General features: G+C 44.5%; 1 protein-coding gene across 4 annotated transcripts in view; it reads left to right on the top strand.

Moving 5' to 3' along the window:
• METTL27 (methyltransferase like 27) overlaps nt 1-25311 on the top strand; it is a 58218-nt gene extending 32907 nt beyond the window's left edge. The window contains exons 5-7 of one of the 4 annotated variants that reach the window (XM_029612859.1): nt 8095-8187; nt 13519-13612; nt 20371-21789. In XM_029612859.1, the coding sequence (XP_029468719.1) occupies nt 8095-8187; nt 13519-13612; nt 20371-20548 (365 nt within the window). In that variant the 3' untranslated portion in view covers nt 20549-21789. Of the gene's footprint in view, nt 1-8094; nt 8188-11875; nt 13659-20370; nt 21790-23532 lie in introns of those variants that run through there. The other 3 variants (XM_029612861.1, XM_029612863.1, XM_029612860.1) reach the window with 3 other exon arrangements.
• Nucleotides 25312-25355: the final 44 nt, after the last annotated feature.

The following is a 25355-nucleotide window of genomic DNA, read 5'->3' as shown; positions in this document are numbered from 1 at the left end:
CTATTTAGCACCAATCACTAAACTCCTTGCTAGTGTTTGTAACGCGTTCAAAATTTATGCTGACGACATGCAGTTTTTCATTCGATTGCATCCCACTTGGAATGAAACCCTGGAACATCTTCACATTTGTATATCTTCAATCAAACAATGGTTACATCAGAATAAATTATCACTTAATATATCAAAACTGAATTTTTATTGATTCAGAGTCCATATTCAACTTTTCACCAGGAATCTATTTTGATTGATAATTTAAGTTTTCTGATTATTTATTTATTTAAAAGTGTTTATATACCGCTTTTACAATATAAATTAATCAAAATGGTTTACATACAGAACACTAATTACTCCTATCAATCTCTGCTAAAGATGAGACCAAAAATTAATTCAATCTGTGTATCCCAAAAATTATAACAATCTCATCTTGTTTTTTTGTTCTTGTGAACTAACAACGTGATTACAAATAATTGAAAAATAATTGAAGGTGGGATGTGGCAAGTTTCATATACTTAGATGCATGCCTCCACGGCCTTGCCTCTTATTTTGCAATATAATCATCAACTTGCCTCCTTCCCACTCGCTTTATTTTGTACAATTTTTTGAAATTTTGTTCAATATTTTATTTAATTCATTTTTATTTAAAAAATTTTTATTAAAAAATATAATCTTCCCCTTATCTATAGGTTTTCCCAATTTTTAAAAAAAATTCTGCCTATAAAGGCTTGTAATAGGTCTCCGGGGCAGCCCCAGTCCTCTCTCCCCTCCTCCCGAAGCAACTTTAACCAAAAGAAAACCTAAAAACCTAAAATCCCCTCCTCCTGAAGCAAGGCGCAGGGCGAAAAGCGACTCGACATGTAAAGTATTGTGAATAAGTGTAACCAAAGTAAACTTACTTTTTCTTTCTTTCAGCCCTCTCTGCCCTCCTCCGGAGGCACGCACCGGGCTCCCCTGCCTCCCGGGGGCAGCCGGCGGCGAAAGCGGCTTCCAGTGGCCCCCGCCGGCGAAGATGGACAAACACATGCCCGTAGTGCATGGGCACTCAAGCCAGCGAAAGCACATGAACGGGCATGCGTGACGTCACGGCATGCGTTCATACGCTTCGCTGGCTTGAGCGCCCAAATTGACGGGCCCCCAAGTCAGCGAAAGCGTATGAATGTACACCGTGACGTCACGCACGCCCGTTCATACGCTTTCGCTGTCTTGGGGGCCCGTCAATTTGGGCGCTCAAGCCAGCGAAGCGCATGACGTCATGGCGTACGTGGATTGCGCTTCATGGACGCGCGTTGGACGCGGCTTGCATTTGCATGCCATTTAAATAGAGTATCGAGCAGTATGTGATCCGAACTGTGTGTGCGGCAAACGCGGGTGCGCCCGGCCCTAACGCACCTCTTTCTACCGCACCTTACTGTATCGGCCCTTAAGTTGGTAGCTGTATAGATGGAGATCCCAACAGGCAGAAGTAGTTGGATTGCGGGCACCAAGGCTGGGAGAGCAGGTCCTCGAGGAGCAAGTACCTGGTATCCCAGATAGGAACTTGAAAGAAAGCAAAGGGCCCCCGAGGAGCGGGTACCCAGGTTAGATGAACAACCCTGAAGGGCAGAGAGAGCTTCCAGCGGCAGCACGGAAGCGGCAGAGTAGCTTAGACCAGAGGCATTCCAATCCTGCTAACTCAAGTTGTTAGCAAATGAAGGGCAGGCAAAATACCCGGATGGTGTGACGTCACTTGAGGGGGACGCCCCGAGGTTCCTGCCATGACGTGGATAAAGACGTGGGTGGCGTGCTCGCGCGCACCCTAGGAAGCCCTCAGGAGAAACATGGCGGATAGCCTTGCCATTGCCGTTCCGGGGACGCCGGAGAGAGCGGCATGAAGACGCGGCGGTAGCCATCTTCCCAAGGCTAGAGGAGAGAGCAGGAAGAAAGGTGAGGCACAGAGGTCGAAGCCGTCTGAGACTGAGGTACGCAACAATTTGGCGCTGAAATCACTCTCTGTAGTGTCTATGCCCCAAATTTGTATCAGCACTGCTTTTTTGCAAACTTAGCACAAACCATTACACTACACAAACAGGGGTTGGTTCTCATAGCCGGGGATTTTAACCAAGTGATGGACCCGGGCTTAGACCGATCCAACCCACAATCACATTCGAGAGCGTCAACACATAAGGGAATACCATACCTTTGTCACCAATTACAGCTGGTAGACCCCTGGAGGATCCTGCATCCTGAACAGAGGGACTATACACACATAGCTCGTGCACATAATACTATGTCCAGAATAGACTATATTCTAGTCTTTCCCCAGTGTTTTGACAAAATTGGGATAGCGGAAATAGGCCCCGAAGAATGTTCAGACCATGCTATGACCTGGATAGATGCCCATCTAGGAGGCCCACAACAGAATCAGCCTCGGTGGCGCTTCCCAGCACACCGTTCTGAAGATAGCAACTTCAGAGCCTATCTCCAGGAAAAGTGGGAAAATTACAAGTCTCACAATTCACAGCATCAGGACAATCCAGCCCTGTTTTGGAAGGCTGGTAAAGCCACAATGAGAGGGGAAATAATTGTGTATGTCATCAGGCAGAGGAAGTTAGCCAACAAACAGCTTATAGATCTAGGGAAAGAAGTCCAAACAGCGAAACGCAGGCTCGTGGCGCCGCCCACCAGCCAAGCCAAACAGAACTACCGAGATTTGTTGAACACGTTAAATTGTTATGTTCATCGCAGGACACAACAAGATATACTATACTACTCACATAAACTATATAGATTCGGAAATAAAATGGGCAAATTATTAGCGAACCAGGTCCGAGCCCAACGGGGGACGGCGTTCAATGCAGCCCTAAAAGACAAACATGGAGCACAGCATACCTCAGGCCCCCAAATTTGCAAGTTGTTTTGGCAGTTTTATGAGAATTCCTATGCTGCTGAACCTCAGGCTGAAGCAGCCACTGTAGAACATATTTTTTCAGTTCCCTTTCTCTACCCACTCTCACCGCTGATCAGTTACAAATGCTGAAAGCCCCATTTACCACACAGGAAATCTGGGAGAGTATTGGGTCTAGCCAATCTCATAAAGCACCAGGTCCTGATGGTTTAAATGCTATTATAAATTGTTAAAGTCTGACATCGGTGATTCCCTGCAGCTATATTTTGCTGCGGTCTCTCAAAGGGGGTTCACTAGGGAAGCCACCACAGCATATATCACTGTTCTCCCTAAAGGTGGCAAGGATCCGTTAAACCCAGCATCATATAGACCCATTTCATAAGAACATAATTACATAAGAAATTGCCATGCTGGGTCAGACCAAGGGTCCATCAAACCCAGCATCCTGTTTCCAACAGAGGCCAAACCAGGCCACAAGAACCTGGCAATTACCCAAACACTAAGAAGATCCCATGCCACTGATGCAATTAATAGCAGTGGCTACTCCCTAAGTAAATTTGATTAATAGATGTTAATGGACTTCTCCTCCAAGAACTTATCCAAACCTTTTTTGAACCCAGCTACACTAACTGCACTAACCACATCCTTTGGCAACAAATTCCAGAGCTTTATTGTGCGTTGAGTGAAAAAGAATTTTCTCCGATTAGTCTTAAAGGTGCTACTTACTAACTTCATGGAATGCCCCTAGTCCTATTATTTGAAAGTGTAAATAACCGATTCACATCTACTCGTTCAAGACCTCTCATGATCTTAAACACCTCTATCATATCCCCCCTCAGCCCTAACCTCTTCAGCCTTTCCTCATAGGGGAGCTGTTCCATCCCCTTTATCATTTTGGTTGCCCTTCTCCGTACTTTCTCCATCGCAACTATATCTTTTTTTAGATTTGGCGACCAGAATTGTACACAATATTCCAGGTGCGGTCTCACCATGGAGCGATATAGAGGCATTATGACATTTCCCTGTTTGTTAAACTATTCACCAGGATACTGGCCACAAGAATGAGCGGGATTTTACCCAACTTAATATCAGATATTCAAGTCGGCTTTGTGAAAGGTAGGAAGACTTGCAAGCATCTGCTCAGTCTATGGGTGACCATAACTCATTGTAAGTTGAGGAGCATTCCAGCATTAGCCGTAGGATTTGACGCAGAAAAAGCGTTCGGGTGGCTTGGGATTATATGTTCTCCATTTTACAGAGATTCGGATTCCAGGGGGAGATCCTTCAGAATATTTCACAATTGTATCAGCAACCGTAGTCTATTATTGTAGCCAATAGTCTGGTGTCCTCTCCGTTTGCGATCCATAGAAGGGTCAGACAAGGGTGCCCCCTTTCCCCGTTGTTATATATTCTGACATTGGATCCTTTACTAAGGGCTATCAATGCTGACACAGGCATAGAAGGTTTGCAAATGGGCAGAACGAGATTCAAGGTTGCTGCATTTGCTGATGATGTGCTCATTTTTGTGGTAAACCCAATTACTTCATTACGTAGGGTCTTAGAGTTACAGACTCGATTTGGCCAATTCTCTGGATTAAAGATTAACACGGACAAATCAGAGGCTATAGATGTTACTGGCCAGGTACACGCGACCTGGCCGGGAATCTTTCCCCTGAAATGGGTTGCCACCACAATAAAGTACTTGGGGATACACATCCCGATCGATATTGGTAATTTATACTGCCAACATTCTTCCTCTGCTCATTAAGACCAAGCAAAAATTGAAAGACTGGATGACCCTCCCATTATCCTTATCTGGCCGAATACAGCTCTTCAAAATGATTGAACTGCCCAAGTGGCTATACGTCATGCACATGCTACCAGTCTGGATTCAACATCTGCATGTTACCGAATTAAACAAGGCGCTTTGCGGCTTCCTCTGGCAAAACAAAAAAGCACAAATTGGCCTAGCAGTGTTAATGCGTCCATTGGCTGAAGGAGGTCTGATGTGCCCCAACATCCACGTATATAATGTTGCCAACTTGCTCTGCCACCTCCGAGATTGGACGGGTGCCACTGACATTCTGATACCCAAAACTCTACTTCGGGACTGGTGTCAGCCCTTTGAACTGTGCAATCTACTGGTGGCTCCGAGGGCTGCTTTACCCCCCATGTTTGTGAATTTCCCTATGTCATGGCCTGCCGCTTTGCGTGGAAAAGGCTGTGTACCTAACAACATAGTCTGTGGCATACTGTGATTTTTGCACCCATTAGCGGGCTACTGACATTCTCTCCCAGCTGGGAAAACTCTGTGTTTACTCTGCGGAAATAGGCTGGCCTTACACACTTCCACCAACTTGTTGACCCCACTGGAAACCATCTTCTATCCTTTACGGAATTACAAACAACATATGGGATATCCCATACTGCATTTTTTGCTTATTTACAAGTTCGCCACTTCCTACAAACGTGGAAGGGCCTACCCTCCGTAATCACCAGTCAGAGTACCTTGAAAGGGTTCTTCACACCACAATCGCAACATATGTCCTGCTCAAGTATGGTGAAAAAACTCCTCCTCTTAGGCAGCTCAGACAGAATTGCTAAGTTGGCGGCGCTGTGGACTCAAGATCTCAACAGTCCTATTCCCACCTCTCAACTCACACAATGCTTTAAAGCCATAGCTAAATGTGTGGAAAATGTGCAATTGAGGGAAACACAATACAAACTTCTGCACAGAATCTATGTTCCTCCCCTTTTGGCCTATAAATGGAAATTGACTGCATCACCGACTTGCATCAAATGCAATGTGGACTGCGCAACTCTACGCCACATTTTCTGGGACTGTAATCCCGTCCGGCAGTTCTGGGTTAAGGCCCTCCATTACTTTGGCGGCCTTCTTGAGTTGAATTTGCCCGTGGATCCGAAATTCTGCCTATTGCATCTCATCAGGGAAACGATGCCAGGGGTGCGCCTTCAAGCTCAATGCAGCTTTTTAAGTAAAGCTCTGTTACTGGCGAAACAGACAATTCTTACCCAGTGGTTGGTTAAAGAACCTCCGTCAATAACACACTGGCGGTTGAAATTGCACAAGTTGGCCGTTTATGAATGCTTATCGGCGAAGACCTCACCATCTAGCAAGTGAAATGATCAGTACTTGGATATATGGAATCCATACCTGCTCTCACTTAATCATCGAGCTCGCAGCAAAATTCTGGATTCGACAACATGACACAAGCCATATCATCCCAAGAATTCACAGGTGAAATGTGTTACAGATCTATAAACCCGTGACAGCCCGGGATCGATGCCTACACCGTTTGTTGACTCTGTTGTACCTATTGTCTCTGGACTACATTGGACAGCGCTCGGGGGGGGTGGGATCAGGGAGGGGTGAGATGAAGGTGGGAATGCTTTCCGTTTTATTGCTAGATCCTTTGGATCAACCTCTGCATTATATCTGACTCTGTGTTCCCCATCTTCTCTCTTGGGTGGTTATTGTTACAAATAGCATTATAAAGTGATCTTGCTGTTTTGTTACACCTGTACAAAAATGTATAAATAAAGGTTACAAAAAAAAAAATACAAATTACAAATAAAACCCAGAAATCCTTGTCTTAGGTTGTCATACAATGGTCACCCATGTGGATGAAGCTTCTAGTGTCTGGGTAGAAGTGGCTTTCATTTATATAAATATTAAACAGCACTGATGCAAGCTTTGGAAGGCCATTCCTGTGCCAGCACCAGTGACTTCAACTTCTGTCTAACATAGAACATAATAGCAGATAAAGACCAAATGGCCCAGTCTGTCCACCCAAGCAAGCAATTAGGGCTGCCGAAAGATTGGTGTAAAGATTCCCCCGAAGGTAAACATATTGGCAAAACACTGGCATCAGATCTACTGTCCACTGTTTGTCATCATATCAGCTTCTTGCAGGTGGATTATGGATCAGTGTACTGCATGAACAGTTGAGGGAAGTATCACTTTTACAATTGCTGTTTGATTATTAATTTGTTATAAATTTTGTCTGGACTATTTTTGATTGATTTAAGATTAAAGATTAGACATTGACTTTGGAAAATTTATTGTAGGTGGATGATTATATTTATATTTTGTACAGAGGTGCTTTTGCAGTCTCCAGTGCTACTGTCAGTAAGGCATGGGAATTCCAGACAAATTTATCAATTCTCTAATTAGCAGGAGGTAGCAAATAAATAAATAAATCAAGATAAAGGGCTGAGCTGTGTCGCTGTCTCTGTTCACTGCAGTCCTGTCTGAGATTGGAAGGCGCAGGGCCTGGATTTGTTCTTTGAGGTTAATGCAGTGACTGATGGAAGGTGCAGGGCCCAGAGGTGCTCTTGGGATTAATTCAGTGACTGATGATGGAAGGAACAGGGCCGGAGTTGTTCCTTGGGGTAATGCAGTAGCTGATGGAAGGCGTAGGGCCTGAAGGTGCTCTTGGGGTTAATGCAGTAACTGATGATGGAAGTTTCAGGGACTGGCGGTGCTTGTTGGATTAATGCAATGCTTGATAATGGAAGCTGAATGCTGCTGCACGTCTCATCACCGTTGTGAAATGCAATGAGCATATCACACACGTTCTCTTAATGAGTCTACATTGGCTTCCTATACGTCAGCGGGTGGCATATAAAATAGGAACGACTGTTTTAAAATTAATTAATTCTGGGTCTTGTCCATGGTCCAGTGCCCTCAAATTGTACCAGCCGTCTCGTCTGTTCAGGTCATTACAGAGAGGCCTACTTGATCTCCCCTCCGTGGGATGTGCCTGCCTCTCTGTGATCAGAGAATGCGCCTTTTTGGGGGTGAAACTCTAGTTCAATGGAATTACAACTGTGTGATTGTTTAACGACATCCAGAGGCCTCCTGAAGACACTTCCATATAGGCAGGCCTATTTATAAGACCAGTGATCATTGTATCACTAGGAGCCTATCCTTCTAGGCACTGATTGAGCTCAAGGAACCATCTCATTTATATGCTATAATATATTCTGTATTGTTCAACATTTTGGATATGAATGTTTTTGTGAACATCGCTTAGGCCTTTCGTGTTAAGTGATTAATAAATTGTAATAAATGTAAACTGTAAATGTAAGATGCAGGATCTGGGGCTGTTCCATCCCCAGTCGCTGCATTGACTCCAAGAAAGCAGCAGAACCTGAGTTGGATCCTTAATGATGAGTTGTTCTTCTCACAGATCTGTACGATGCAGTTATCATCGTGGGAGCAATGAGCTGTGGGCAGGTTCCTCTCAGTGTCATTCCAGAGCTCTGCCGAGTCACCAAACCAGGTGAGAGCTGCCACACGGCTGTGACCTTCTGTCTCTATTATCTCTGTCTTGTGACCTTCCTGTATCTTTCTAGAGCCCTGCTTTATCTGCCCCTCCTGAACCTTTTGTTGATTCTCTGTCTTTCATCTTCTTTCTTTCTCTCTCTCTTTGCCTTTTTTTTGTATTTATTTATTTATTTATCTATCTATCTATCCAACTTGGGCTCAAAGTGTTATACAATACATCTAACATAAAATACAAACACCAAGTGTCAAATAATCAGGACATAAAGCAAACAAATCAAACACTAGGTCAACAGGAAAAAACAGAATCAAACATTAACTTGTTATAACGCAGAATAATAGAATAACTAATCATAATAGTACACACTAACAGCCGGATTTTAAAAGGCCTGCGCGCGTAAAATCCAAGGTTTATGCACGTGGCCAGGCCTTGCGCACGCCGCGCAAATTTTCAAAGAGGCCTGGTCACACGTGTAAACCCTGGTACACGCACAAGTGCCAGGCCTCTTCAAGGGGACGGGCCATGGGCGGGGAGGGGCCCGCATGTTATAAAATCGGCGCGTCCATGTGTGCGCATGCGTGTATGTTATAAAATCTACCCCAATGTGAAACAACATGCAATAAATAAATACATATATTGGGGCGGATTTTCAGAGCCCTGCTCGCCTAAATCCGCCCAAAACCAGGCGGATTTAGGCGAGCAGGGCCCTGCGCCGGTGAGCCTATTTTACATAGGCCTACCGGCGCGCGCAGAGCCCCGGGACTCGCGTAAGTCCTGGGGTTCTCCGAGGGGAGCGTGTCGGGGGGCGGGCCCGGTCGTCGCGGCGTTTCGGGGGCGTGTCGGCAGCGTTTTGGGGGCGGGTACGGGGGCGTGGCTACGGCCCGGGGCGGTCCGGGGGCGTGGCCGCGCCCTCCGTACCCGCCCCCAGGTCGCGGCCCGGCGCGCAGGAGGCCCGCTCGCGCGTGGGGATTTACTTCTCCCTCCGGGAGGCGTAAATCCCCGGAGAAAGGTAAGGGGGGGGTGTAGACAGGGCCGGGCGGGTGGGTTAGGTAGAGGAAGGGAGGGGAAGGTGAGGGGAGGGCGTTAGAGGATTCCCTCCAAGGCCGCTCCGATTTCGGAGCGGCCTTGGAGGGAACGGGGGTAGGCTGCGCGGCTCGGCGCGCGCCGGCTATACAAAATCGATAGCCTTGCGCGCGCCGATCCAGGTTTTTAGCAGATACGCGCGGCTCCGCGCGTATCTACTAAAATCCAGCGTACTTTTGTTTGCGCCTGGAGCGCAAACAAAAGTAGGCCTATTCGCGGAGTCTGAAAATCCGCCCCATAATGTGTAATTCTGGAAAGTCCATGGGTGAAAAGTACTCACAGACGTTCCTGTTTTCTGTGCATAGAAATATACGGTCTAGAGGTATTTGTTACCCTCAGAATTTTATGTCAGTTTACAGAGGGAAAAAGTTCACTTTGAAAATCAAATTGAGAAAAGTCCATGCACACACCTGTCCTGCTATTTGCGTGGGTATTTTTTCCCAAGAAAATGATACGAATACACATATAAGTGTTTTCATACACTCATATATGCTAACCCCATCTAGACGCCAATCCCCTGGAACGCCTCTTTCTCTGCATGTTAAATGGATGCATGTACTGGTGTTATGCGCATACTTTTACACACAGAGAGGGCAGGCAGTTTTCAAAAACCCCACCATTTATATGCATAAAACACTGTTTGATATGCAGAAATGGCTATGAAAATTGCCTCCCCATTAAAAAAACAAAAAAACAATTGCATAGTGGCAGTATGCCAGCAGGGTGAAGACATGATGAGCATGTCTCCTTGTCTGTTTTTGCTCCATGGCCCATACTTCTTTTGTAATCAGGAAGTGTAGGATGAGGAGGAGCATTAGCAGCAGAAAATGAAAGTGCATCCCATGCTGTTGGCCTGCCATCATTGCTGCTCATTTGACTTCCAGGTAGGAAGAAAGGTGGAGGAAGGGCAGTTTTTTTAAACACAGTAATATTTGCTACAGCTTTTACAAGGGGATTTACTTTATTCTGAGGACGTGTCAGTGGCCACCATAGTTTGTGGAAAGATATGTTGTATTCCATAATGCAAATCTCAGGAACCAACCAGTCAGTGCAAGAGAGTCACAGTCAACCACTAGCAAGCAACTAGGAGAGTGTCCCAACCACTTAGTGAAGAATAGTTCTCACACCAATATTCTGGTGTAAAAAGAGTTCTTCTCATTCCCATTCATGCATGGAGCAAAGACTTGGGATCTCCGCAATATATGTCTGACACAGTGACCCTCTACTGGAAGATATACTATAGCAAATTGTTTTGCTAAAGAGTAGCAAATCACCAGCACCTGATGGTATTCACTTCAGAATTCCAAAAGAACTAAAATATCAAAGTGCAGACCTGCTAATGGTAATATGTAACCTATCATTAAATTCTGTCACGATACCTGAGGACTGTAGAGCAGCTGTGTAACGCCAGTTTTTAAAAAGGGCTGCAGGAGTGATTCAGGAAATTACAGACCAGTGAGCCTGACATGGATGAAGCTATTGTGACAATTACTTGGTGTATGGATAGACATGGCAACGTTGTGCCTTACTAATCTATTAGAAATCTTTTAAGTGGTAAATATGTGGATAAGGGTGAACTGGTCGGCATAGTATATCTGGATTTTCAGAAGACATTTGACAAATACACTCATTAGAGACTTCTCAGGAAATGAAAAGGTCACAGGATAGAGGGTTACAAGATAAGAAACAGACTAAATGGTCAGTTTTCACAATGGACAGAAGTAGCGCGGAGTGCCCCAGAGTACTGTACTGGGACCAGAGTTGTTTAACATAGTAATACCATGATCTCTCATTCTAGAAAATGGTTTTCTCTGAAAAACCTTTACTTCTTGTGCGTTATTTATATCTTTGAAGTATTGGGAGGTCTCTATCATATCACCCCTGTCTCTCTTCTCCTTTAGGGTATATATATTTAGGCTCTTCAGGCTCAGGTTAGAGAAGAGACAATTGAGAGGATATGATAGAGGTGGAACAGGTAAATAGGAAATGGTTAGTTACTCTTTCCATTCGCATGAAGGCTGGGGCTATTCCATGAATCTGGTATCGGACTTAAAACAAATGTAAGAAAGTTTGGTTTTTTTTTAGCCAGTGAATAATTAAGCTATGGAATTTGTGATGAGAGAATGTGGTCGAGTCTGGTAGTCTAGCTGAATTTTTTAAAAGGTTTGGACAAATTAACAATTATTAGTCAGATAGGGATAACAACAGGGAATGGATCTCCCCATATTGTATTTGCTGGTTACTTCCAAAAGACCAAAACTAGCTATGGTCAGCAACAGGATACTGGGCTCAGTGAATCACTGCTCTCATGTTCATACTCTGGTCCTCATCGGCAGCTCTAGTGTTTGGAATAACCACACTGAATATTCATGTGATGTATTTGCATAAAGTTGATCTGTGAATTGGTCCCTTTGCATATTTTTAGTTATATTTAAAACCTGATTTGACAGTGGCTCCTGAGGACCCGAACTGGAGACTCCTGCCAGATCCAACCCATTAGTTCATATATCCTATCTTACAAACTTCCACTTTGGATCCTTCGGGTCTTGGCTTTCTTTTTTCAGCACAGTCTTCTGCCTTCTTTCCCCCCCTTTCTCCTCAGGTGGCTTCCTGTGCCTCACTACCAGGAGTAACACTTCCAACTTGCAGTACAAGTCTGAACTACAGGCCAGGCTGCAGGAGCTGGAGGGCGAAGGATGGTGGGAGAGGGTGAGAGTGCTGGAGGTGGAAGATTGGGAGAAAGCCACATCGGAGCAGGAGGCGAGCCCAGGGTCAGAGTATATCTCTGGCTTGGTCTACCTGTACCGGAAGAAAGTGGCAAGTCCTCCGTGCACAGCGCGATGAGAATAAGCTTCAGAAAGCAGATGAAAGAAGGACTTAATAAGCAGTTGTTGGGAAATATTGCTCCACACAGAAACACGACAGCAGAAAAAGACCAAGATGGGGCATATGGGCCTATCTACTCTGCCCAGCCACAGCCACTGTTCAGCTCTGCAATCTCTTCCTCGCCGTCTCGGATCCCCGATGTTTGGCCCATGCTTTTTTGAATTCAGATAATATCCTTGTCTCCATCACCTCCAGTTCCATGCATCCACCTCCACTTCTGTAAAGTAATATTAACTTAGATTACTGCTGAGTCTACCCCCTTTAACCTTCATCCAATGATCCCTCGTTCCAGATCCTCCTTTGTGTTTGAACGCCACCTCCTGTGCATGGATAAGTTGGAAGTATTTAAATGTCTCTATTATATTACCCTATCCTGCCTTTCCTCCAGGGTGGCCAAATAATATAGGAGTGTGTCAAAATGGGAGAGTTATCAACAGGCAAAGGGCCATAATATACTGGAAGAAAAAGTTTATTCTCTCAATATAGTCATCAGCCAGACATACCTTGTAGGTAAACACAGTAGCAAAATAGTTGTGATTGAACTCTTGGTCCCCCGACACGGCCATGTGTCGCACTGGCTGGCATCGGGAGAGACAGAACAGGAGATCAATGACGATCTTCACCAATGCAGTTATAAGGTAAATCTAAACAAACATGCAAAAAAAAGTTGATGACATAAGGGCGAAACCCCTGCAAAAAAAAATAACAAATATTGTGAAAAAGTATATTTTAAAACAGATATTGAAAAAAAAATATAACAGAAAACAGTGTTGAAAAGAGTATAGACAAATGTTTTCTTAAGAAGCCATGGGGGTGCACGAAATAGGGAGTATGAGTACTGCGAGAAAACAAACAGAGTGGGAGGAGAAAGGAACCGTATTAGAGGTGGGAAAGACCGAACAATGAACAGTGAGAAAACCTTCTTTTACACCCAAAGGATTTATCCTATTTCGTCTGCATTTCATTTGTCCTTCCCCTTTCTTTTTCCCCTGCCCGTAGGCTTTCATTGTTTGTCATTTTTACTTTTGTATGAGCCCCGTCTGTTTACCGCGGCAGTAGTATGTCCCCATCATCACATTTACTCCGCCCCCCCTCATTTTTGGCACCTTTTTACCGTTTTAAATCCCCAGGTTCCAGCAGGTACAGTCGGCGGGCTGTCACAGTGGATGGCGGCCCTTGTTAAAGGTTTGGGTTTTTTTGTATTTCATCATCCCGCTGTTCCCGCACGTCGTCCCCTGCAGCCGCTTTTTCCTCCACTTGGTAACTTTTCAGAGTACACATTCTTGTACGTTTTTTGATAGCCTGTTTGTCATTAATATTGATTTAACCCTCGCTGTTTCGTTTCCATTATTCCCTTAGCTCATTATCCTCACACTGGTTTTGCAGACTTTTGCAGCTGTTTCATCAAGTGCCTTCACAGCTCCTTTCAAACTTTGCATCCTGAATTACAAAGGTATTTTGGTTCTTTTGTCTCCTCATCATTTTCTCACTGTTCACATAATATGGGCAGCCAGGACTAATGGCCCCTCTCCCTCGGCTCCTTACAGTAACACAGCCACCAAAATAATGCTCGGACACAGCAAATTGGAAGTCAAAGAAGGCCGCAGCTTTATTAAACATTCAATCACCAGAGCCAAAAAAAATCAACACAAATACCCACCCCAAGGAATCATCTGCCTTACCCCAGCAAGATGATCCCTTCACAGGCTACCAAACCTGTAATAACCAGTGGCATCCCACCGCTAACAGGGACCCCCACCACAGCCCAGCAAAGGGTCCCAACCATGTGACTGAACCCAATCACATGCAACTCAAACAACCAGCGTCAAGAAAGCCCACCACCTAGCGGATTCCTTGCTCTCAGTCCCGCCCCAAAAGAACCATGGCTCTGGTAACTCCGCCAAAGGGAGGGGGCTGGGAGGTCAAGATCCAGGCAGCCCCCTCACCCCCCACAATAAAGATGAGGCCTAAGCAAACTGAAAGACATATTCCAAGGCCTCCTGAATAGTATCAATGAATAAATCATTACCTTCACCAGAAAGGTGAACCCCGTCCTTGCCATAAAGACCAGAAAAGGCATCCCAAGACCAAACATGGGTAACGTGAACCCCACTGTGCGCAATCAGCCATGTACCTATCTGCTTATTCAATTTGGCCCTGCTACGACCCCAAATTCTCAAATCTAGGCAGACAGGCCTTGGAATAATATCTGACCAAAACAAAGTTGTGCCAGGCAGCCATGACGATAAAACGGCAAGATCCTTCCGCACTGTGTCCAATAGTTGACAACAGGACCAGTCTCCCAGGTCGTTGCCAAAAAGGTGAATCAGCAGAACCTCTGGAAGTGCCCACTTGGATAACGAGGACTGCACGAGAAGGAGTAACTGTTGCGTCCGTCGGTCTCAGACGGCTTCGACCTCTGTGCCTCACCTTTCTTCCTTCTCTATCCACAAGCCTTGGGAAGATGTCTGCTGCCGCGTCATCATGCTGCTCTTTCCGGCGTCCCCGGAACAGCGACGGTGTTTGCTATGTTTCTCCTGAGGGCCTCCTAGGGTGCACGCGCGCACGCCATCCACGTCTTTATCCACATCATGGCGGGAACCTCGGGGGCGGCCCCTCCAAGTGACATCACATCATCCGGGTATTTAGCCTGCCCTTCATTTGCTAAAGACTGAGTTAGCAAGGATTGGATTTGCCTCCGGTCTAAGCTACTCTGCCGCATCCTAGCTGCCGCTGGAAGTTCTCTCTGCCCTCCGGGGCCATTCACCTCTAACCTGGGTACCCGCTCCTTGGGGGCCCTATGCTTTCTTTCAGGTCCCTATCTGGGATACCGGGTACTCGCTCTTCGAGGGCCTGCTCTCCCTGCCTTGGTGCCTGCAAACCAACTACTTCTGCCTGCCAAGATCTTCAACAAATACAGCTATCTATTCAGTGAGTAAACTAACCTTTCTCAGCTTGTCTCACCTCCAGCTTCAGCGCTGCAAGTCTACATCCGGGACTCTCTCTTCTACCCAGTGCAGCCTACCATCATTGGAGTATGGGACGGGTCTCCTCTGCCGAGGACCCCTGGACTACTCTATTGGGTTACCTCACTGCTTCCACCCCTGGCAGTACCATCGAGCTGTATAATAAACACGAATTCTCTGTGTCTATGTGTATAGAGTCTAGCCTAGTACTGCGGTTCCTCACGGGGCTCCTCCCCGTGGGAATGGCCATCTCCGCAGTACCCAAGAATCCACTCAAACACCTCGAAACCATAATAGTAACTGGTTCCATCGCATCCCGCAAAGCCCAAGCCATTTCACCCGCACTCCATTCCGAGCCAGACCAAGGTGAGGGCTACAAGTCATTTCACTGCCCAGCGATGAGCCCAAAACACATAAGAAAGGCCAATCAGCCACACTCTTCGCTCGCGCAGTTGTGAATCTGGAAAACAAAGAAAACGCAGCAAAAAGACCGTATAATAGTACATAACCTACTGTTTGTCCAATTGCACATAAGTGGCAAATGCCCCAGACTTCCAACAGCTGATGCGACGAATAACGCCACTGGACAAGCCAGAATTGGCTGCTGAGGTAGTCGCACCAACGCGGAAAGAATGAGTACCATAACGTTCACTGCCCAAACCGAGAGCCATCAAAACTTTCTGCAAAACCATGCCAAACTGGTAGCTGGTAAGGGGAGAGCAATCAGTGTGAACGAAAAAGGGGATACCGCCTGGAGGATGCACTGATAAGTATGCACGCACATTGGCAACAGGACAGGTTGCTAGCCCAGGAGCACTAGACAGGACCAACCAGGCACCACTCCCAGACTGATCTGTCTTAGAGCAGTGGATTTTTAAGCGCAGCCTATCACCCTCCAAAAAAACATTTGCCGCCCTCAAACTAGTATGATCACTACAGGATCGACCAGCTCACCCACCCTAAATGCCCCAAAAAAGGCTAACAGAGGCAGTCCGGAATAAGCAAAGCTCGAATGGGGAAAAACAAATATCTGGCAGACACTCCCACAGTCACAATAAAATGGCATGGGTAATGGGTAGCCTACCATTGACAGACTGGGGCAAGCAACGCTACCACCCCATCAACAAACATCTGACCAAACAGCTATCGGAAGGACTACCCCAACCATGAGCCTTAAAAAAGAAGGACAATCCTGTAATATGAGTGGCAACAGAAGATTTTACTTTCACCTTCAAGAAAAAGATAGAGATGGAAGTTCTTGCTGAAGCAATAGCAAATAAAATCCATGAATTAAATCAAACCAGTTCCACATCAGCATTTAATTCCTGGGATAAGATTGTATTGTGAACGTGGACCCTTGAGCCAGCTCGAGTGCTTGGAGGATCCACTGCTGGAAGGCCTATGGTGGTACTCCTAGCCGGGAGGCGGAACAGGACCAGGAGACCTGACAAGACCTTCACCTATACCAACCCTCGTTCGCAGGTTGAGCCCTTGGGTGCCGGGGCCGGCAGCACTTAGGCGAAGGTCTCCTGGCGAAGAAGAGTCCGGTGAACGGTCCGAGTCGAGGCAGGCAGAAGACTTGGGAAGTCGGAGATGGTCCAGGAGTCGTGGCAGGCAGCTGAGGTGCAAGACGAGGAACCAGGCCAGAGGTCAGGGCAGGCAGAAGACAGTCGAAGTCGGTGAACAAGCCAAGGGTCAGGATGGGCAGCAGACAGAGAAATCCAGGAACCAAGCCGAAGTCAAAAACCAGAGAAACAAGTAGAAGCAGGAGGGGGGCTGGAGCAAGCAGGAGGGCACGGAACAGAAACAGGAACAAGCAGGAACACTGGAGCGGGATGTGGAACAAGCAGGAACAGCAACTAGCTACTCAGGGAATTGACCTGTTGCCAAGGCAAAGCATGGAGATCAGCAGAGCCCTTAAATAGTCCCCAGATGATGATGTGGGATTTGGGGTCGGGCTGAGGTTTCCCGCCGTGGCCCCTTTAAATCCCGGGTTGGTGCGCGCGCGCCTAAGGGGCAGAGCTGCCTAAGGAAGTCGACGGCATCTCCCCCGTGGGGAGGACGCTGTGGGAAGGCCCCGTTGTGGCCAGAGCAGGGAAGCCCGTGGAGAGCGTCGGAGAGTGCAGGAAGGTGAGGGGGGACCAGGCCGTGGCTGCCTGCGGCTGGGGTTCCCAACAGATTGTCAGTGACATAGCTGAAAACCATAGTCCTGTCCAGAAGAAAACTATTAACAAAGAAAGGAATAACTCCAGCCATAAGGAGCCCTGGTGTAATAATGAATTAAGAAGCACTAAACAAAACCTTAGAAAATTAGAGAAACAATGGATACTGAATCTCTTGGAAAATGTAAATCCTTCCTTACAAAATACTAACCACTAAAGCAAAAAAAGATTTCTATGCTAAACTAACTCAAGGGGGTTATATTTCATTCTAAACTGCTCTTTGAGGTTGTTAAAGATTTAATTAAAGACTCGACATCTTCTATCACAAGAAACTATAGCTTCACTAAGGCCACTTGCAATGAATATGTCACTGCACTCTTAGACAAAATCAATAGGTTGAAAACACAATTCCCTATCTGTTCTCAAACAAAAGCACCTGAAGATTCAAATGGCATGGTTAAATAGTCCATGTTAGACAGCATATCGAAACTGGAAATTAGTCAAATCATTACAAAAATTAAACCTGCCATTCATCCACATGAACCAATTCCAGTCAGTTCCTTGAGACAAGTACAGCGGGGTTAACACTCAGGCAATCACAACATTAATTAATCTGTCTCTCTCAGAAGGGACTGTTCTAAATGAGTTAAAACAAGCCGTGAGAAAGCCGATCCCAAAAATTAAGACTGGTAGAATTGACAACTGGGACAACTATTGTACAATATCAAACATATCCTTTCTAGCAAAAGTTCTTGAGAAAGCAGTGTTCTCCCAGCTTAAAATCACCCGTAAGATCAAAATATTCTCTCCCCAAATCAATTTGGATTTAGGAAACATCATTCAACTGAGACATTATTCCTCTCATTAATGGACTCAGTTTTACGATGACTTGACACTGATGAATCCTACTGCCTTGTGCTCACTGATCTAACAGCTGCCTTTGACACTGTAGACCATAACCTGTTATGCCATCAGATGAGAAACATAGGGATAGATGGCATGGTTCACAGATGGTTCACTTCATTCCTATCTAAAAGAACATTCCAAGTCAAACTGGGCAACCACACATCTGACACTTTCCAGTATGATACAGGTGACCCTCAAGGCTCAGCCCTCTCAGCAACACTATTCAACATCTACATGCTCCCACTGTGTAAATTACTAACGAACCTAGGAATAACTCTCTTCTTGTATGCTGACGACTTACGATTCTACATACCATTCTCTAGATCATATGAAAATACAGCTTTGATACTCTCTACATATATGAAAGCAATACAACAAGAACTTTTGCAACTTAAACTAACATTAAACCCTAAAAAGACTGAAATCAGTTTGCTGAGTAGAAACTCATCGACAGTTAATTCACCTGCACTTAACCTGAGTAATTTTCAAATTAATCCCTCAAATCAAGTATGGGATTTAGGAATACAGCTAGATGAAAACCGTACAATGAAAATTTACATCGGTAAATTAATCAAGACAGGTTATGCCAAGTTGCATATTCTATACCAGTTGAAACCATCATTATCTTTTGCGGACTTCTGTACTGTATTGCAAACTCTAATCTTCTCAGACCTAGACTACTGTAACTCCTTACTACTAGGTCTTCCAGCATGCCACTTAAAACCACTACAACTATTACAAAATGCTGCCGAAAGACTGTTATTAGGATCTAAGAAATATGATCACATTACACCCTTCTTTATGTCACTGCACTGGTTACCAGTACAAGCCAGAATCTACTATAAAGTAATAACGATATTATTCAGCATCATCCATTCCCATAACACCAGCTTGTTAAGAGTGACACTACAACCTTACAATCCACAGTGAACACTAAGATCCCAAAATAAAGGACTATTGACTATTCCCGCAATACAGAGCACACAGCTGACGCAAATAATAGATCGTACGTTTTCCATAGCAGATCTAAAGCTCTGGAATTCTCTGCCTGAAACATTACGGATCTTACTAGATAGAAATAGATTTAAATGTAAGCTAAAAACATGGATATTCAAAAACGCGTATAATCTAACTTAAAAACATCAGTATATATATTGAGCCACAAAGACAAGAAGGATAAAAGATAATAATCGAAGAATAAATCAAATGAGAGAATGTAAGATTCTAAAAACAACTTACTGAATCAGATGTGAAAACTATCATTTCGTTTTAATTTTCCTTACCCTTTATCTTAAATGCTAGATCAATTATTAATAAATCACATGAAATCTAGACGATTTCATGTGATTTATTTATTTGAGTTTATATACCGTCATTCAGTGAAGCCATCACAAGATAAATATTAATGCATGACTATGAATACCACCTCAGTAACCAATCATTGTTTGTTTGTTGAGTATTAATTATGAATGTCACTTTGTAAACCGTTGTGATCTATACTTGGGATGACGGTATATAAAATGTGTAAATAAATAAATAAAACAGAATCCAGGCAAGAAAGGCAAAAATCATCATCGAGAAAAGAAGAATGACAACTCCAAGTGCCACTGTCTCCCTGTCCATGCTCAACCTCTGAGTCAATGGCCAAAGTCCCTTTCCCCAGTGACAGCAAACAGAAAACGCTTTAGACAAGGAGATGATGGTGGTAAAAAAGTCTCTCCTTCCAAGACACAAACCTCCCAAAACTCACTTCTTCCGAAATTTTGAATTCTTATTCCATGAAACCACAGTCCCCACTGTTAACTGGACGCAGGGCACAGCAGTTCCCTATCCAGTCCCCTCAGACCGGGGGACGTTTGCCCTTCTGAACTGGGAGCTGGTCCAAAAAATAACCAACATTTTTAAAGACAAAGGGCCCAAAATTCAGAGAGATCCGGTTATCTAAGTTATCCAGCTATAACTTACCCAGCTAACTTAGAAGGGATATTCAGCGGCACATGGCTATGCCACTGAATATAGCCAGATAAGTTATATCCGGATAAGTTATTCAGTTAACCAGATAAGTCCCAATATCGGCACTTATCCGGTTAAGGGAGCTGGATGAGTAGCCCCTCCCTGATCCACCCATTTCCCGCCCCCAACATAGCTCTGATGCTGTTTACTATTTTCTCTCCCAGGCCCAGCAGAGAGAGACATTTGCAGCCCTGTGATGTTCCAGCTGGCTCTGCCCTTTGCAGTACTAATCGCTGTTATTCCATTTGGCAGCCATCTTGTTTGTCAACCATTACGTGCACTAATGCTTTTACTTTGTTTCAGTCACAATCACCTTCATGCTTATTAATGCTCAAGCTGTAAAGAATAAGTTCCAAATTATTGTTTATCTCATTGCAGAAGGGCAACTGGATTGTTTCTGCATCACACAGTCCTTGTTGCTTAATTCTGACTTTGTTTCCCTGCATCTTATTTATCCGGTGGGCTATTCTAGCTTTTCCCAACCGAGAAAAAGGGGTAGGGGTGGTGAGTTACTTATCATAGGGACTCTTGGAACCCTAGATTTGAGGACCTTACTGGGGATTCTCCCTATGAATCCCTTCTTTTTGTCCTTTCCAGTTTTTTCTATTTGTCTTGTTTATTGTCTACCTAATTTGTTACTATCGAATCTTTCCCCTTTTTTTGAGCAGCTGCTTTTGGTGAAAGCTGAGCTTAACAAGATGCTGGTGATTGGTGACTTTAATTTGATTACTAATGCGTTCCCTTTGACGCCTTCATTGTGCTATTTTTGGACATTTTGGCTTCTCTAGGATGGCATCAGATCATCTCTCAACTAACTCAGAGTCAAGGTCATTGCTTGGATTTAGTTTTTGTCAATGACTCTTTTTAGTGAATCTTGTTCTAAAACATTTCATTCAGGGTGTGCAACTTAGATTGTAAGCCCTCTGGGGATAGGGAAATACCTGCAGGACCTGAATGTAATCTGCTTTGAAGTGCTGAAAGAAGTACAAAAAGCAGAATATAAAAATCTAAATAAAATTCTTCACAGTCTACTAATCTTGATGCCATTGTCTCTGATTGGGACTCTACTGTTATATCAGCATTAGATACTTTTGCACCACTCAAACCCGTTAATCCTATCAAGAAAACTTCACAACCTTGGTTTACGCTGCCTCAGAAAGAGTGCACTTTTGGCGCACAAACCGCACCTCTGATTCTGTTTCTATCTATCGAAGGTTTTTCAGGGATTATCAATCACAAACATTAGAAGCCAAGAGGAATTATTATTCTAGTAAAATTAGGATGATCGGTTGTAACCCTAAAGCACTCTTCAGTATCGCTAAAAAACATAGTTTGTTCCTCTCACTCCTTGATTTCATTTGACATTCCTTCGGCAGACTTTTTTTTTAAGAATTTTTTTCTGAAGCTTGAACAACTTACCTTAAGCTTTTCCAGTGTTTTTCCTTGTATTGCTGAATCAAATGTCATACCATGCTGGTCCACTTTTTTAATCACATCTCAACTTGAAGTTAAGCATGTTTTGTCTTCTATGAACAATGTTGTCTGTCCTGTAAGCAACTGTTCTATTGCCTTATTTAAAGCTAATAAAGATACCATCGCCTGCTATCTCACTTCAATCATTAATTTGTCTCTTGAACAGTGTTATGTTCCTGCTTCTTTTAAGAAAGCTGTTGGTCATCCCTTACTAAAAAAAAAAAATCTAACTTGGATGCCTCAGATGTAAACAATTACAGACGGATTTCCTCCTTGCCCTTTTTGGCTAAGCTTTTGGAATCTGTTGTGTTGAGACAACTTTCTGAATTTATTGAGGACAAGGAAATTTTAGATCCCCATCAATTTGGCTTTAGACGGTCTCTAAGTACTGAATTTTTATTGCTGTCTTTGACAGATACTTTTAAGCGGAGCTTAGACAGTGTTCTTGTGTCCTTAGCCATTTCCTCAGTCTTTAACACAATTGACCATTCTTCTCCTTCACCATCTGCAGGAATGCGGTACAGGAGGGATCGTCTTAGCTTGGTTCTCTTCGATGCTGAATAATCGGTCCCAACAATTCAAAATAAAAAATCAAGTGTCTCAATGGTCATCTCTTAAGACTGGCGTCCCTCAGGGTTCTGCCTTATTTTCCATGCTTTTTAGCATCTACCTTGCTCCCATCTATAAATTTTTAGCTACTCTATGTGATGGCTACAAGATTTATGCAGATGACCTCCATTTTTCAGACAACTTCATCCCACTTGGCATGATACTGTTGAACATATTCAAATTTGTATTACCACTATAAAACTGTGGTTACATCAAAACAAATTAGCACTTAATATCAGAAAAACTGAATTTCTTCTTACTCAGATTATCTCTTCCATCACTCTTGATGGTTCTACCTTTAATATTAATCAAAGTATTCAAAGCCTGGGTGTGAGGCTTGATCCGCACTTGCCTTTTTGAATGCACATTAAGTCAGTAGTTAGGGCTGGCTTCTACAAACTTAAAGAGTTCTTTCTGGTCTAAAACATCTGCTCCATGCTTTCGAGTTTCACAGGCTTCTCTTTTCCTTCTCGTCAACTATTGCAATGGGCTCTATTTGGGCTTTCCTGATGCTACAATTGCAGCAGCGCATTTAATTTCTGGTCACAGATGTTCTCAACTTGTTACGTCGACTCTTATACAGCTACATTGGTTACCTTTGCGACATCATATTGAATTTCAAATTGGACTAATTGTGTTCAAACTCATTAATTTGGGATCCTGTCCATGGCTTAATGCACTTTTGAAATTGTATCAGTCTTCGCGTCAGCTAAAATCTTCACAATGAGATGTTCCATCTCTAAAAAGTTCTGGCTTTTGCTTTACAAAGGAATCCGCTTTCTCTATCGCAGCTCCAGTTCTATGGAAATTCTTTTCCGTGGAACTAAGACTTTGCGTTTGTTTTAAAAACATTCAGAGGTCTGTTAAAAACCTTCCTGTTTAAAAAAGCTTTTTACTGAATGGGGTTAGGTTTAGTATCTAAAGCTTCCTCACTATTACAAGATTGTTCAGTAAGCTGCCGCTTATGTTTTTGATTACATTTGTTTTTCATTATATATTTGGATTTTTTGAATGCTATTTTGTTCGTCACCTAGGCCTTTATTGTGTTAGGCAAGTAATGCATTTTATTAAAATGTAAAATGCAAATGTATAGCAAGATAAATACTTAACCAGATAAATGGCAGCTGCTGATCAAAGTCGGATATTCAGCGGCTGCCATGTAACTGGATAAGTCCCTATTTATTAGGCTAAGTAGTGATAAATAATGGCCTCAAAATATCCTCTCTGTTCTCTTCTTTCACAAGACAGAACTCTTCAGATCGGTGAAGGCTCTAGCAGGGCTTCTGTGCTTGAAATATCCGAATGGTGCAGACTGTGGGGCCTATTTGGATGCACCAAGAAAACACTCCTTCTCCCAAAAGTAATCTATATCCAACCAAAGAAAAGCTCCAACCACCTGTTCATACTCGGACTAAACCCAGATATTCAGATTTACCAGTGTCTGCTCTGACACAGCGCTCTAAGACAGCAGCAACTGCAAAGCATCCCCCTCCACTCCTTCCCTTGCATCCTCATCACTCTTCCTCTCCACTCCTTCCCTTGCATCCTCCTCACACTCTTCCCCTCCACTCCTTTTCCTGTATCCTCTTCTGTTCCTTGCCCCCCACTCACTTATCTTGCCCTAGATTCCCCTTTTTCACCTCTACCCACTTATCACCCAGCATCCTCATTTTTCTGCCTCTACTCCTTATCCAGCGAGAATCCCTTCTCTCTCTCCCATCCATCCCTTGCCTCTCAGCTTCCTCCCTCTCTCCTCTGTAGAGCAGCAGCTCCCCCCTCTCTCTGCACAGCAGCAGTCCCTTTTCCCCACATCCCTTGTGCAACAGCCTCTCTCGCTCTCTTCCAACCACTTGCTCAGCAACAAAAGCCCCCTCTCCCCCATAAGCCCATGCTCACTTCATCCCCTACCTGGGGCAGCTCCTCCCCCCTCCCCCTCCTTCCCTCCCACTGGGCACAGGGGTGTAGATCTTGGTGTAATGGTAGTGGCAGTGGCAATAGCTGCAGAAACTTGAAATAAAATCAGGACTGGACCTGTAAGGCGGCACACGCTCGCAGGCCCTGAGGCAGTCCCGACTCTTCTCCCACACAAGCTGGCCACCAGTTCCCCAGGACAGGTTTGGGAACCACTGCCTAGAAGAACCTTTAGCATTGTGCCCTACCCCCAATTAACTTTCAGACTCATAAGCTCCCCCCCCAACCCCCAAGATTTAGATAATTAGACTCAACAGATGTTATGTCTTCACAGCATAAGGGATTGCAAATTAAACATATGCAGGCGAAAACCGAATTCTTTGGTTTTCTATTTACTCCAATTTCACACTCCCCGCTTCCCATTCCCTATAGACACAGGTGGTGGAGTAGAGGGAAAAAGGAGAGGAGAGGGGCTGGATTAAGGAGCAGAGGGTTTTTATTTGCTTTGCACTGTGCTCTGCTTCAGCCTCACACGCCAACCCATTCCACTTTCTGCTGCCTGGCAGGGGACAGGTTGGAGCAGGAAGCAGAGGGCTGTCCTCCGCTGCCTGATATTCAGGAAACCAGCCAATACTATCACTGGGGCAGATCTCTGTGTGCTCATGCAATGGGCATCCTGCTGTGCCCATAGGTAAAACCAGCTCTGCTGACAACACCCCCCTGGGCCTGACACCCGGAGCAGCTGCCCACCTCCCCTTCCCAACACGGATTCAAAGGCCTACAAGTCCCATGATGCATTGCAAACAATATGGTAAACATCTTCATTGCTGTAAGAGGCACGTATGAAAATCAGACTCAGGAGATGTGATGAGATGCAGACGGAGGAGACTTTTGCCCATTCCTGATTTTTAGCCTCACTTCAGTTTGCAGAGAGGCTTCTCAGATCATTTCTCCCCCGGGGCCTAGCTCAATGAAACTTGCCGAGGAGCTAGGTTGTTGGGGGCATATCAGATTGTTTCAGTCCCAGAGGTGAGAGACTGTATCCTTTATCCAGCCATAGAGGTGAAAGACTACATATTCCTGTATGATCAATCCCTTAAGCCACCCAGACCCACCTCCCAGTCATTTCAATGTTTAAATAAACGTTTTCAAAAAA

Source organism: Rhinatrema bivittatum, chromosome 8, assembly GCF_901001135.1.
Source record: "Rhinatrema bivittatum chromosome 8, aRhiBiv1.1, whole genome shotgun sequence".
In the NCBI taxonomy this organism is placed as follows: domain Eukaryota; kingdom Metazoa; phylum Chordata; class Amphibia; order Gymnophiona; family Rhinatrematidae; genus Rhinatrema; species Rhinatrema bivittatum.
Note: the sequence above shows the minus strand (reverse complement) of the source record. Positions and strands in the feature narration are given on the sequence as shown.